The sequence below is a fragment of the Notamacropus eugenii genome, chromosome 7 (genome assembly GCF_028372415.1).
Source record: "Notamacropus eugenii isolate mMacEug1 chromosome 7, mMacEug1.pri_v2, whole genome shotgun sequence".
In the NCBI taxonomy this organism is placed as follows: Eukaryota; Metazoa; Chordata; class Mammalia; order Diprotodontia; family Macropodidae; genus Notamacropus; species Notamacropus eugenii.
The window spans coordinates 4,302,896-4,318,507 of NC_092878.1; the positions used below are offsets into that span (position 1 = coordinate 4,302,896).

At 39.9% G+C, this 15,612-nt stretch overlaps 1 protein-coding gene across 1 annotated transcript in view; it reads left to right on the forward strand.

Annotated features, from left to right (window-relative positions):
• The window catches only part of SHC4 (SHC adaptor protein 4), a 155,825-nt gene that overhangs the window by 88,575 nt on the left and 51,638 nt on the right, over positions 1–15,612 (forward strand). The window contains exon 6 of the mRNA XM_072625095.1: positions 10,684–10,737. Coding sequence (XP_072481196.1) covers positions 10,684–10,737 — 54 coding nt within the window. The remainder of the gene's footprint in view (positions 1–10,683; positions 10,738–15,612) is intronic.

A 15,612-nucleotide genomic window follows, 5' to 3' on the forward strand; every position in this document is an offset into this window, starting at 1 on the left:
GTCTGAAAAGGGAGTCTTGATCTGGGGTCTGTGAGCTCATTTTTAAAATACACACACACACACACACATATATTTTAGTAATTGTATTCCAATATAATTGGTTTCCTTTGTATTCAGTTGTTCAGTCAATAAGCATTATTATGAGCCAGGCATTGTGCAAGGCCATGGGATGCAAAAAAGCAAAAACCAAGTCAAAACAAAAACCCAGTCCCTGTTCTCAGTCTAATGGGGAGACAAATTGCAAAATATTATGTACAGACAAGGTGCGTACAGGAGAAGCTGAGGGAAGACCCTAAGATTGTATAGTGGAAGGATGATGGTAAAGTAGAAAGGATACTGGATTTGGAGTCAGAGGTTTTGGTTTGAGCATTGGCTCTGCCATTTAACCACCTGTGTGACACTGGGCAAATAATTTCACCTCTCTAGTCCTCAGTTTCCTCATCTGTAAAATGAGGGAGATTGGACTATATGACCTCTAGGGTCCTGTCCACCTACACTTCTGCGATCTGGACTTGTGATTTCATCAACATTGGGAGTTCTTTCTATAGATACAGGTGACTATCTGTAGAGAGGTAGCCCCTAAGATTAAGGAAGACTGGGAAAGATTTATAGCAAAAGGGGGGACATCGGGGGGGGGACTTGAAGGAGATTATGGGAGGGAGACAATATGAGGGAGAGCATTCCTGGCATGGGAGATAAAATTGTCTTGTAATCTACACAAAGTTAATCTTCATTATTTGTGACTTCTAGATTTGCCGGTCTGCCCACTCACTAAAGCTTGTTTGTAAACCCAATACTCATGGCATTTTTGTAGGCTTTCTTAGAAAAAAAATGAATTGCTCAATGCACACATTCCCAGCTGAGGCTGAGCAAGGCAAGCTCTGCCTTCTCAGCTCTCATATTAACAAGCATCCTCTTCATGGTATAGTTGGTGCCATATTTTTCGTATGTCTGTACTATTCCTTGGCGATTTCACTGTTTCAAATGGTCCCCAGTGTCAGGGTTGGCATGCTGTCTGGTGTTCCTGTGCACAAGAAGTCTCTGATGTGCCTTATGGAGAAAATCCGTGTGTTAGATAAGTTTTTTCTAACATGAGATATATAGTGCTATTGGTCATGAGTTTGATGCTAATGAGTCAACAATGTGGTACATCCAGAAAAAAAGAAGAAAAAATTCACCATTCTGTGTGTGAAATGGCTCCAAAAAGTGCTAAAATCGATGTTGTGACCAGAGGCTTCCAGGGAGCCTAACCCTACATTTCCCCGAGAAGTGTTTCAGTACTTGCTAATTCAGTGTTCACAATGACTTCAGAGAACGTAACCACCACAAAAAATGAGGAATTACTGTATTGTATGTTATACATTTAAAATACTATTTTGCAAAGGTCTCTTTAAGCTTCATTTGACTATCAAAGACACAAAACAGATGAAGAACTCCTGTACCATTAGGCTAGATAAGACGTGTCAAGAGAAGGTAGAATTTGATAAGTACATTAGAGTTCAAAGTAGGCATATATGGATCCCTTTTTCCATTTGCAGAAGAGTTGCTGTCGTTGATTTGTTTCAGTCATATCCAACTCTTCATGATCCTATTTTGGGGATTTCTTCACAAAGATACTAGAGTAGTTGGTCATTTCCTTCTCCAGTTCATTTTACAGTCAAGGAACCTGAGCAGTGTCTGAGGCTGTATTTGAACTCATGAAGATGAGTATTCTTGATTTCAAGTCCAGTGCTCTATCCTCTGTGTCACTTAGCTGCCCTGCAGAAGAATTGGGGACATTTTAGAAATTCATGGAGGAAATGGCATTTAAACTAGGCCTTGAAGGATAAGGATGATTTCAACGGAGAGATGATAGGGGGATGGCTATGGAGGGCATCATAAGTATAGTGAAGAGTGCGGTCAAAGGTATAGAGGCAAGAAAGAGAAAGACATGATCAAGAATGACCAAGAGTCCAATCTGCCTGGCATATTCCATGAAATGGAATCAAGAGAAATAAGATCAGAAAGGTAGGTTGGGGCCAGATTGTGGAAAGCCAGGACGAATTGACTAATTTTATTTAATTCACATTCAGTAGCTGATGGGACTCCATGGAAGGGTTCTTTTTTCTGCAGGGGAGTGACATGATCAAAGCTATCTATCTAGCAAGAGTGTATAGGATGGATGGGAGGAAGGAGAAGCTGGAAGAAGATCTACTCTTGGAGGTTGTTGAAATAATAAGAGTTAATAAGGGCTAATCTAGTGTACCGGCAGTGGGAATGAATGAGAGGGGATGGAGGAGAATGATATTATGGAGGCAAAGTCAGCAACAGTAGGGTATAACATAATTGAATTCTCTTTTGATTTCATTCAGGATATTACAGTGCCTCAGGATCAACATTATGAATTTCAATTCTTACTACCCAGTTGTAGAGATACAGAAGGTGTAGGATATTAGGATCAGTGTCCCCTAGGAGGTGCTTTTTAGAATTAAATTGCTAATATCAGGTTGATGTGATGTTTTTTCTCTTCTAAAAGCTGAGTACAGAAGGAAATTCCAGTTAGCTGAAGGCTTTGGTTAGTTAGGAGAACAGTCAAGGTAGTGAAGGGCTTTCAGATCATACTATATCAAAATTAGTTGAAGGAATTAGGAATGGGTGGGAGGAACATACCAGCGGTCCTAAAATATTTCCAGGTCTGTCTATGGAACAGAGATTAAACTTGTTCCACTTGGTTTCAGAATGCGGCAGAAATAGGAACAGTGGCAGGTTATAGATTCAATGTAAGGAAAAGCTTTTTAATAATTAGAGCTTTCTGAGGGTAGAACGGGCTGCTTCCAGAGATAATGGAATCCTCCTCACCAGAGGTGCTCAAGTAAAGGTTGGATGACTACTTACTTACTGGAGATATCCTAGTGGGGATTCTTGGTCAGGTACAGGTTCGACTAGATGGCCTGACATCCCTTCCAACTCTGACATTTGGGGATAGTTTGCTTCCAGTCAATCTGGATTTTTCTTTATTAATTCCAGTGAACTATTTTTTTTAAATATGAACAAACATTAATGAACCATCATCACTGAGCTGCATCCTTTTTACAAGGATTTTTCCATGTACTTGAACTCCAGAAAAAAAATGCACTAGTACATCCCTGTTAGAAACACTTAAAGCAACATTAACTTTTAACTTCTACTTTTCACTTGAGAATTTCTAATTCTGGCTTAGTGCGTAAATGAAAGAAAAAAGAAACTACCTGAAAGTATGGTGGTGCATAAGATAGCTTGGGGAAAAGTAACTTAGGGAAACAAGTTCAAAATACCACTCTCTCATCCTGTCTGTCTGAGTATTGATTAGCCAAGAGAGTTGAGATCATCATTACCAGGCCAGCGTGACATCTAGTTCTCGCTTACATGATGCCAAACATCTGTACAAAAAATGAAAAAATGCAGTCAGTCATCCAGATGTTTTGTCTACACGACGTCTGTACATTTGGAAACATTCAGGGGATTGGCGGAATTTCTCACTTTTCACACAAACAGCTGTTTGGCATCTGGCAGATATAGTCTTGCCTTAGTTATATGGTCTCATTGACAGAGTCTGGGGGCCCTCAGAAATCTACTCAAGGGGATTACATGGTGGAAGGGAAAGGGGCAGGGTTAGAGTGAGCATGGAGACGTTCAGAAATAGGTTCAATCTTTGGGGATGTATTTCTTTTCATAAACCCTTTTTCATGTCCAGTGAGGTGATTGGGAGTTCAGGAGGAGGGTGTGTGAATGTGGTTGTTACTGTCCTTAGTACTGTCTGGTCCTTTCCTTTCATCCCATCCCATTCTCCTCCTGATCCACTTCTATACCTGTACATTCTACTGTTTCTCCAGCACTGCCTCACGTTGACATCTCTAGATGCAAAAGGAGAAGTGGGCAATGAATATACAGTGGTGGCCATTGCTGACAACCCTTTCCAGTCCTTTCTCCTGATGGAGGGACTGAAGTAAGGGAATGGCAAACCATGCCTTCTCCTTACACTGGTGGGTTTGAGGAGGGGATTACCCCCCTTCTGGTGGTGGGCATTTAGAGATTACTCAAATCAGCTAGGATCTCAAAGCTGTTAGATCCAAAGAGTGAGGTGCTTTTGTAATTGTTTCAGATTGTTTTTTCTTGGCCGGAGGGGAAAGTGGTTGGGAAATATGTCAGGTGGCTTTAGTTATTCCAGTTCAACAAACCCATAACAGAGTTTTAACAAGGGGGTGGGGGAGGGTCCCAAGGAAGGGCAATTAGAACGGTGCAAGGACTAAAGCAGCTGCCACGTGAAGGCTAAAAGAGAAAAACGAAGGCCAAAATGGGCAAGTATTTAGACTCCTTGATTTGGTAAGAATGAAGGTAGAGAAAGAACAAGTATAAAACTGTTCGATTTGTGAAGGTCATAGATAATATGAAAGGGGATTTGTTCATCCAGTCCTCAAAAACTAGAATTATGAATGACCCTGAATGATTCACATGTAGTTTCAAGCCAAATTAAAGGAACCACTCATACTTTTTTGGGGGGAGATTCATTTAGCTGAAAATAAAAATAGATTCAAGAATGATTTATGAAAGCTAATAGCTGGAAGACAGATGATGGTACAGTGGAAAACATGCTGGATTTTGAGTCATAGCATCTGGTTTGGATACTAGCCTTGCCATTTAACTACCTACGTGATCCTAGGTAAGTCAGTTTACCACCACTGGCCTCAGTTTCATCATCTATAAAATGAAGGAAGTTGGGCTAGATGACCTTTAAGGACCCTTCCAGATAGAAATCTGAGATCCTGACCTGCGATTTCACCAGCACTAGGAATTCTTTTTCTAAATAGTATTGGCAACTCCCATGATTTATAATCTTGGGGGGCTTTCTGGGGGAACTGAGAGGTGAAATGATCTGCCCATGGTCACACAGCCAATATTTATAAGGATATGAACCCAAATCTTCCTTATTCCAAAGCCAGTCCTCTGTCTACTATGTTACTTTCCCCATCTATAAATGATGAATGATATGCAATAAGTTGGATGTTCTAGGTTCATTTTAATCTGTAAGGAGGACATTATAGAAGCAAATACCATAGCCTCTCATAAAAAAGATTTCATGTTACCAGTGTCAAAAATATAAAATTATATTTACTTGAAAAATGATCATTCTTAAAATGGCACTACTCATATTAATGTGGAAAAATAGATTTCTTAAAATATTTCTGCATAAATATTCATTTGATTACTGACCTCTTTCTATGAGTAGATTTTAAATATATCTTAATTTAATCGAAGTGACATGTCCTTATCAAGTAGCATAAGTTGAAATTTTAGGCCCCAAAGCAAAAATTTCAGAAAGCGCCTAACCCTCTTCTGGCTGGTAATTGCTTTTCAATTATCCACCCACTCTTCTTTGGGACCACTCTGCCTCTAGTCATGACTACATGAGGAAAGGAGAAAAGGCAAAAAAAAAAAAAAAATGGAGAGAAAGAGAGACAAAGAGAGCAAGGACATTTTCCAGCCTCTATCAACAGATGTATTCTATCTTAGATCAGTCAATGAATAAGTATTAACGAGTGCCTCCTATGTGTCAGACACTGTGCTTGTGCTGGTTGTTGGGGACACAGACAAAAACAAAAGCAGCCCCAGACTTCAATGACCTTGTAGTTCAGCTGGGGGGAGATGTCATGTACATATATGTTGTGATGAAGACACTGGAGCCTGGGGTTGGGGGTGAGGAAATGTAGCATGGGAAGGAAAGGCCTTATTTGGAAGGTCTTTTCGAAGTTCCTCCAGCTTAGGCTGAGACACTTTTCAGATCTCCCTTATGTTCTCATTCTCCAACCTGTGTCAGAGTATATAAAGTGTAATATAAAGCAAATAAGAAAGCCCCCAAAATGGTATAAATGGTTTTAATTAATGAAAAGACCTAGTTAAGTTCCAGCTCCTCATGGCAGACTACAGTAGTCTTTGCTCCAGGCATCAAAAAATGGTTTTTTTGTGTGTGGAGAGGAGGTCATATGTTTCTCTAATAGATAGAAATAGCTGAGATTAGCTCCTAGGTAGCAAGATGTTAAAATATTAACCTACTCAATGGCCTGTTTCCTACTTTTAATACTGGCAGCCACATTCTAGGTTGGGCTACTCTTTTGCCTGACCCTGTGCTCTTCCATGTTCACAACCTTCCTATCCTCAGCCAGATCCAGGGGTATTTTTCTCCCCTCTATGGGGTCTTGTCTAATGTTTGAGCTCTCCTCTAAGGTCTCTTCTTCCCTCTCCAACTGAATTTGTCTTAGAAAGTTAATTTAAGAATCCCCTGTGTGCTGTTTGTCCCAAGGCATCTGTTGGGGTTGCTTGCCTTGAGTGCAAGCTGTGTTACTCATAACTCTGTACCATACAGTAGCAATGTGATGAAGTCAAATGAGCGCTGCATTTAAATTCGGAAGACATGGGCTTAAATCCTGACTCTTCCCCTTATTACCTGTGTGACACTGGGCAATTCAATTAACCATCCTGGTTCTGAATTTTCTCATCTATAAAATGAGAAAATTGGACTAGATGACCCCAAGCTCCTTTCTAGTTTGAAATTTTTAGTTATATGACTTGTAGACTAATGAGATCTCAAAGCCTAGTTGATGCTTTCAAAATAAATTAAACCAACTATTGGAGTACTTCCTATTCTGAATCAACAGAGAATGAGCCTTCCTTCTACCCTTTCTTACTCAATGGGTGTTACCTCCCTCTAAGTGAGTACCTGAAAAGGCTAGCCTAAAAAGGTCAAGGTCTCCCATTGCATCCTAGGCCATCTCCAATCATCCTGATGAATATCTGGTCACTGGACCCAGATGGCTCAGGAGGAGAAAGTGAGGTTGGTGATGTTGCACAGCCTTCCTCACTCAAAACAAAGTCAAGTGCAAGTCATGTCATCATTTCTCTGATGTCATGGTGTTTTTCAAAAATGAGGGACGAACACAGACAAGCACATACTGCCCTATCAGTAAAGGAGAAAGGCAGTTACTGCTTAATTCCTGGTTTTGTTGATTGTATGGCCAATCCCTCTGGACCAACCCTTCTTCTGATGCCTCTTTCTGGAGGGAATTGTCCCTAGTTGCTATTGATTGCATGTCTATATGTACTCCAGAAATGGCCATCTTTTTGGAGTGGTCGTGGCCCTCTTTTCAAAAAGGAGAGTTTAGCATAAAAATGTGATATAGCTAACTCTCTGAGATTACAAGACGTGGAGAAGGAGCTGACCTCCATGAGCCCGAGTTTCTTATGAAGTCATAGCTCCTATCCCTGTTCCTATATAAGTAAAAGAACTATTAAGTTGGATGGTTCAGTGTCCTGATTCAGCCCTTTTTTGTCTTTGGTTTTTTGTGTGTGTGTGTTTTTTTTTTTTTTTGGCATCTGTTACCGTGGGGAAAGAGAAGAATCTGCTACCACCTTTTTCTTTACTACCAAAATTTATTAATGGCAGAATTCCTGATATAGTTCCTTGAAATAGTAAGTTCCTTACACTACTTGTTGTAACATCCTTTTCTTCCTTCAAGGCCGAGTTCAAATGCCACCTTCTCCATGAAGCCCTTCCAAGTGTATTTACTTTAATTAAATATTGATTAAGCATCTACTACATGCAAAAGCACTGTGCTAGGAACTAGGAACACATACAACAAAAAGGAGTCCACCCCTGCTTTTAAGGAGCTTATATTCCACTGAGGAACCAGATAAGTAAATACAAGCTAATTTGAGGAAGGAAGGAACACTATCGACTGGTGGGGTCAGAGAAGATGAGATGGTGGAGAGGACAGGGCATCTGGGCTGAACCCCTGATGGAAAGTGACAATTTTAACAAGAGGAGCTGAGGAGGGAGTGCATTTGAGGCATGAGAGACAAATTGTGAGAATTCATAAAGGTCTGAGATAGAATTTTGCATTTGAGAAAGTAGGCTGCCTGGCTAGAATTTAGAGTCTCTGAAGGGCTGGTGGAAAGTATGGTGAAAGGCTGCAAGTGTCAGTTGCAGAGGCTAGATTTAAGTCTAGAAGCAATTGGAACCCACTTTAAGATTTTTGAGCTTGGAATGATATGGTTATACTTGTACAGTAGGAAGATTGTTTTGAAAGCTATGGACAGAGGGAAAGACTGAAAACAAAGAGACCAGTTACGAAGCTATTACAAAAGTCCATTAGAGAGGTGATCAGAGCTGGTGCCTCATGTTCGAGGGAAGAGGCATTGTGATGTAATGGATAGAGAACTGGTTTTGGACAATAGGAAGAATTAGATCCAAGGCTTGCCTCTGATGCACAGTGGTATGATCATGGACAAATGACTTAACTTCTCAGTCTAAGCGACTGCCTAGTACCGTAGGTTGAAGGCTACCTGCAAATATGTACTGCTAGAGGGAGATCTCATAGTGGGAGTTCTTTACAGGAATGAAATCACAGGTCTGTACCAAAAATGGGAGGTGGTGGCATAAATATGATTATATCTATAATATCCACCCCACAGTGTCATTCTGAGGAAAGCACTTTTGTAAATCTTAATACGTGATATAAAGGTCATCTCCTGCTATCATTATTAATTATTATTATCTGAAACATTATATCCTCAGTGTAGGTACTTCCTTTACCAATGTAGAACAAAACACGCAATGAAATCATTAATAGTAGTAGCTAAAAATCATTATCTATTGGCAAACACTGAGCTTAGGATCGCCCTGAGATGACAAAGAGTATATTACCAGGTCTCTACTGGTAGCCTTTCTAGCTTGGTTAGGACCTGATAAAACTTTCACTCCACTGGCATAACCATCAAGAGCACAAAATTGCCTCCAGGCTAGGAGAACATGCATTGCCGTGAGATTCTAGTAGTGGATAACGTGCAGAAACAAGACAAAATCAGTTAATAGAAAAATAATTCTATTTTATTCATCCCAAATTCCAAGAAGGAAGAAAGTTGATTTAATGGAAAGAGCCAGAAAAGGGAGATGGAAACTTTTGTGAAAATTTTGAAGGAAATTTCTTGGCATTATCAAGGATTTTAAATTCTAATTTCACTTTAAAACTTTTTATATAATTGCAGGATTTGTAGAGAGCTCTCTAAGGTAACTAGGCAAAAATTGGAATACAGAGGGAAAGAAGGGCATTAAAGAGAAGGGGTGTGTGTGTGTGTGTGTGTAAAAGTTTCCTGTAGTGAAATGGACTGAACTACGAATGACAAAAGGCAGAATTTTGAGAGACAGTGGGCACAACATTTTCAAGCTCCTTTTGATTGGGAAAGAAAGGGAGTGATGGGGATAATAATGTACATTTATATAGTGCTCTAAGGATAACAAAACAGCATCCCTCGCAACAGTCCCACAGTTGGTAGTGCGCGTATTCTTCTCGCATTTTATAGATCAGACAACTGAAGCTCGGCGATTAAGTGGCTTGTATATGATCATGCAGATATTAAGTGACACCAAGGATTCAGACTCAGGCATCCTGACTCCAAGCCCTGTGTTCTGTCCCCTACCCTATGCTGCCACACTAGGGAAGAAGTTTGGGGTCAGAAGGTTCGCTCTATTGGCCACCAGATGGTACAATGGGCTCAGGACAGCTTGGCTGCCATTGAGATGAGCAGGTAGGAAGCAGGGAGAACCATAACTCAATGAGTAAGACAAATAGATAGATATCAATACATAATTTACTATAATCTTCTCAGAACACGGAGATTTTCTTCACTAGATTGACTATAATAATGTCTTACAGTTATTGGATCATTCTTACGTGGCCTTTCCTAAAATGTGTTTTTATTCAAACAAGAAGAGTACAAGCTGTACTATGTTTTGATTTCCAAAGAAACCAAGTTCTTAGCCTCTGATACAAAAGGACTTTTAGGGAGGAAAGACAGGGGAGGGTAATTAGGGAGGAATGTCTTAGGGAGCAATAAATACAGACATGTTGGCTACAGGTTTCTTAATGGATCGAATGGGATACTATCTGTCAAGTGTTCAGCACAGCACACATGTTTAGCATACAGTAAGTGCTTAATAAATGTTTGTTGCCTTCCTTCTCTTTATTCCTCCAGCCCCACCCCCATCATGGTAAAGCCGATTTCACATGGAAAAATGCTTCAATATAACATAGGCTTTGACGACATGTTCTGATATGAGGTGGAGTTTTGCTGCTGAAACTTTAATGGCAGCGATCTCTCATTAATGGTTCTTCGCGTGCCTTTCTCTATTACTTATAGGAAATAGATGTCCATCAAATACCAATAATGATATATAGATGCATGATTGCTCAAACCCCAGTGATTCGATACATCTCGAACAAGCATTCCTTTGCGGAATCGCGTCTACAAAAGGTCCCATGATTCCGTGAAGACAGTTTTCTCACAATTGTTCCAGATTTTACCCCTTAGGAAGATGTACTTATCCTTAGACAAAAGCAGAGCCTAGACAAGGACGCGCCGGAAGATGATGTTCCAGGGATACTTTAGAACAGTAAAGTAAATATATCTCCACCAACTGTACATTACAATGTGGTCCTTTACATGGTGAAATGTACAGCACACCTGCACATATCTGTTAGCCAAATAATTTAGTGCACTTGAATGCTTTTTTTTACTTCTCAAAGAAAATCTTCATGTCAGGCTGTTCATAATTAGAAAAGTGATTTATTTATAACATTAGTGCAGTTTTAATTGGCTTCTTGTATTTTTCAGATTATTGCAAATCATCACATGCAGTCCATTTCTTTTGCTTCTGGAGGTGATCCTGTAAGTATGGATTTATCAATTTCCCCACATTTTCAGCACCAAGACAATTTGTTCGAGTATTATGCTAACTGCTGCTTTTCCCTTTTCAATTATGTATTGCCGCTTCTGAGCCCCTGTATATAGCGTCCAATCAAAGAATTTGCTTTTTCATGATATAGTTAACATAGCAATCATGATGGTGGGGCAAGCAGGCTTGGGCCCAGATGCTGGTGTGGGTGGAGGAGCGTGCTTCCTTAGAATTTCTCCACTCAACAGAATACAGGAGAGCTCTAGGATAAAACTCAGGCAAGGATGGGGTCTGCCAGCATGACTCCTTTTCTAGAACAAGATTAACTGAAGTGCAGGTCATGGGCAAGCTCAAGGATGAATGGCATGTAAGGGAGGAGTCACCATCGTTGCTTTCTGCCTGTGGAAAGGAGACTTCTCAGGAGGGTGGTATGCTTCTCTGGATTTCTATAGCCAAGCTCTGGGGTAACCCAGTTACTGCCAGTAACCAGACCACAGTCTGCCCTCAACAAAGGGCTACTTCAGAGCTCTTCCAGGTACAGGAGAGGGAAAGCTATGGAGTGGAAGGTGCACTTTCCTAGATGTTGGAGGCCTAGTAGAGAAGGGCAGTCTCCCCTCTCACCCTCTGCAGCCAAAAGAGAAGAGGAACTTCAGGGTACTGGGCTGCTCTAATGTGGGGGGCATCCTTTCCCACATTACATTTGATCTAGAAATTGGGATAGTCCAGCCCCATGACAAATAGTGGATAGGGAAGGGATTCTTCCAGTCCATGATCTGACCCAACCCAACAGAATTTTCCCTATGTACTATATATCACTGCACCTGACTTCAGATATCATTGACTCTGGTGATACCACAGCTTAAAGAATAAATTGAGGGAGAAGGGGTATTGTTTGGTAAGTTAAGAATGTCTTAAGATATTACTATTCTGGCTCTAATACCTGTATCCTTACTTGATCATGGGCAGCATGTCAACTAAGTACACTGAGTTTCTGACCCAGGAGGTTAAGACTAGTTTTACATAGACCATCAACACCAAGTGGTTCATATAAGGATAATTTTTCAGTCTCTACCTTCAGAGTGCTGAATGCTTTTCTGAATTCCCTTGTAATTTCCAATAAGCAGTATCAAGGCTAAATGTGACCTAGACCCCATCCTTGCCTAGGCTTTATCCTGCCCCTCTAGAGGCAATGTGGTATGGAATAGATAGAATATAGAATAGAATCGATATATTCTTTTATTCTCTCCATAAATAAAACAGATATTATATGTGATATATACTGTATATATAAATAAATATTTACATTAAAATAATTATATATTTATATTATATATACATATACATAGATTCATATGTTTATATATAAATATATTCGTATGTTATAAATATAAAATATGTATGTAAATCATATTTATATGTAAATATATTATAAATATTTATATATTTACATATTAGATAGATACTGGGTTTAGAGTCAGGAAGGCCTGAGTTCATGTCTTGTCTTTGCCACTTATCCAGCTATGTGATCTTGGGCAGGTTATTCAGTTTTTCCAAGCCTCAGTTTCTTCGTTTGTAAAATGAGGGCTTGGATTAGTCGGCCTTTAAGGTCCTTTCCAGTTCTGAATCTATGATGATCTTGTGAACCAATGCAAAGAGAAGTGGGCAGAATTAGGACAACTTATACAGTGATAAGTTTCATCTCCCATCTCCAAGCCTTTGTGCTGGCTCCTGTAGATGCCTGGAATGTGCTCCCACTATACTTCTACCTTCTGGAATCCCTGTTTGCTTTTAAAATTCAGCCAAAGCTCTGCCTTCTACATGAGACCTTTCCTGGTCCCCTCCCCACCCAGCTACTAGCGCCTTCCCCTCCAAGGTTACCTTTTATCTTATATGTATCTCTCTTGTATGTATCTAGATATGTCCAAGTTGTCTTCCCCATTAGAGGGTCAGCTTCTTGAGGGCAGGGACTGTTTCCCGTTTCTTATCGGATGCTTAACACAGTGCACAGCACATAGTAAGCCCATAATAGATACTCATTTATGGACTGTTGTGTTGATCAGCTGTCAGATCTCATCCATGTTGCCTCCATGTCTCTTGCACATGTGTCCCTGTCCACAATACTGTAGTTCAGAAGTCATTATCTCTTGCCCAGGCACCGTAATGGCCTCCTAACGGCTCTCCTTGCTTCCTATGTGCTGAGCACTTTTTACAAATATTATCTCATTTGGTTCTCACAACTCTGAGAGGTAGGTGCTATTATTACTCTTCCCCCTCCCCCCATTTTACAGATGAGAAAACAGAGGTTAATGACTTGCCTAGGATCACACAGCTAGGAAGTGTCGGAGGCTGGATTTAAACTCAGGTCTTTCTGCTCCCAGGCCTGGCGCTCTACCAACGGTGCCCCTGAGCTGCCCAATATTTCTTATACTGTCCTGATCTGTGTACTGTGTTCTTCTTCCAGTAAAGTGTATTGAGTATAGGAACCCTTGTATTTCTTTCTTTGTACCTTGTGCTTTCTTTGTGCTTCGCACTTGTACCTTGTGCCAAGAGTGGCTTAACAAATATGGATTGAGTTGAATTGCCCTTGAGAAATTGCAGAGTGCTTTTAATGACCCCAAGCTTCTTCCTGAAACACAGACCCAATTTTTTTTCCCCATATAAATATTCTTGCCATGTTCCTATATGGCTCAAAGTCATGGAATGCGGTAGCTCTGCAGAATTAAAGGGAATGGAAATTCTTCTAGCAGGCATGAGTAGCTGCAGCATATTCCTAACAGCACTGTGAAGGAGAGGTGGTATAAAGGTCATCACAGAGATGCAGGATCAGAAGGGGAGGTGGGGCACACTCAGCAAGGGGGCATGATCACTGACCAGTGCCCTCAGTGCTCCAGTGGTGTCCATGCAAGGTTGAGAGCTGAAAGTCAGGGGTTTCCATTTAGTGGTTTAGGTTCATGATGACAGTTCAAGGGGTTCATGCTAAAAATTCTTTTAATGGAACCATAAGTAGGAAATAATTATAAAAAAAATCATGAGTAGTATATTAAATTTCCCTGGAGATTCACAACACATTTTATTGGTTGAAGGCAGTTTGAAGAACCAGAAACATTGGGAACCACTATGTTAGGTGAACCCTTTATGGAGGATTTATGGGAAAACGTAGACTAGGAGTTGTGGATAATGAGAACGAGTGAAGAGGTTTCAATCTGCCCCTTTGGAGGGAGTATCCACGTCAGTGAGATAACAGATGTATTGAAGTATAGAAATGTGAATGTATAAAAAGCAATACTTATTAGAAGTCTTAATGATAATGATGGCTAGCATTATATTATATCATTATATAGCACTATGCAGTTTGTAAAGCACTTTACAAATATTATCCTATTTTGTCCTCACAACAACTCTGGGAGCTAGGTGCTGTCATTATCCCCTTACATATTAATAGAATGTTTGAGCTGGAAGGGATCTTAGAAATCAACCATTGCAGTCTCTTCATTTTATAGATAAGGAAACTGCCTCAGCAATGGCAAATGACTTGTCTAAGGTCACAGTGTGCCAGTGGAAGAGATTTTAGTTCAGTAAATTTCTGCTTTAGCATGCCTTCCTTAGCCTTGATTCCCAACACCTGCCAGGCTTAACTCCAGTGGCAAAGGAGTTAACAATTCTTGTTGACTACTTCTAAATAAACGTAAAACTAAGCTTGCCATTATGATCTTACTTATTTGGAAGAAATTTATTTTCAGGAGGGCAATTTATGTAGGGGTGTGTTTTATTTTTTAAAATAATTTAAGACAAGTTTTGTTGACCCTGAGATCCGCTTCCTGTATGATTCAGAGTGGGTTATTAAATGACTGTCCTTGAGGGTATTACAAACATGGGTTTTTATTTCCTGCCAGTTGATTGCATATTCCCTCTAGAGAGTCATGCCTCTAATCTGCAAATAGTATTTATCCATTGTATGGGCATGTTTTTTTCCCAAGATCTGAGATAACAAAAAGCATCTTTAATTATTAAAATCTTGTCATTCCTCATGTCACTGTTTTCAGTGTGTATAGATTGCCAAGTGTCTCGTTTTTACACAGTCAGCAGTTCCTTTTTTTTAACTGCTTCAATCATGTCACAAAATGAATTTTTTCCTTCCTTGTAAATCCTTTAGTCCTTTCTTTTTTCTCCCTTTCTTGTCTTCTCTTTGAGTTAATCTGAAAAAAAAAAGTCCCCTGATACGTATCTTTAATTAAACAATTTCCTGAGCTATCTGATAGCTTAGCATAAACAATTGGAAAACCATTATTGTGATCTAAGTTATGGCTCTCTTTGGTCTCACCATCTGGGTGTTTCAATTTATTCAACTTTAAAAATAGGGAGAACCAAGTTCATTGTCCTTTTGCTTTTCTACATGCAGAATAAGGTTGTCTTGGTAAATATCTTTTCATGAAATGCACCTTTTTCATGGTGCACCATCACCAGATCCCGTGGTTAGTGTTGCAGAAACCCCATTAGATTTTTTTTAAACAAGTAAGTGAAATGCAAATTGGATGGTTGGAGAGGAAGCAAGTTGATTCTTGAGATCCGGTGGTATTAATTTTTCTAATGAGAAGAGCTCACATTTGTTTGACACTTTCAGATTTACAAAGCTCCATCTTTATAATAACCAGGTGCAGTGGCTGACATATCATGCATGTTACAGAGAAAGCCCTCAATTAGGAATCAGAAGACTTGAGTTTACTTATAGCCTTTCCACTAATTAGCTGCATAGGATATTTATCCCTGTAGGATCAGAAGATTATAGATTTAGAAAAGAAAGGGACCTTAGCATCAATTTAGTTCAACCCTCTCATTTTAAAGCTAAAGAAAGTGAGGGTAAGAGGAAG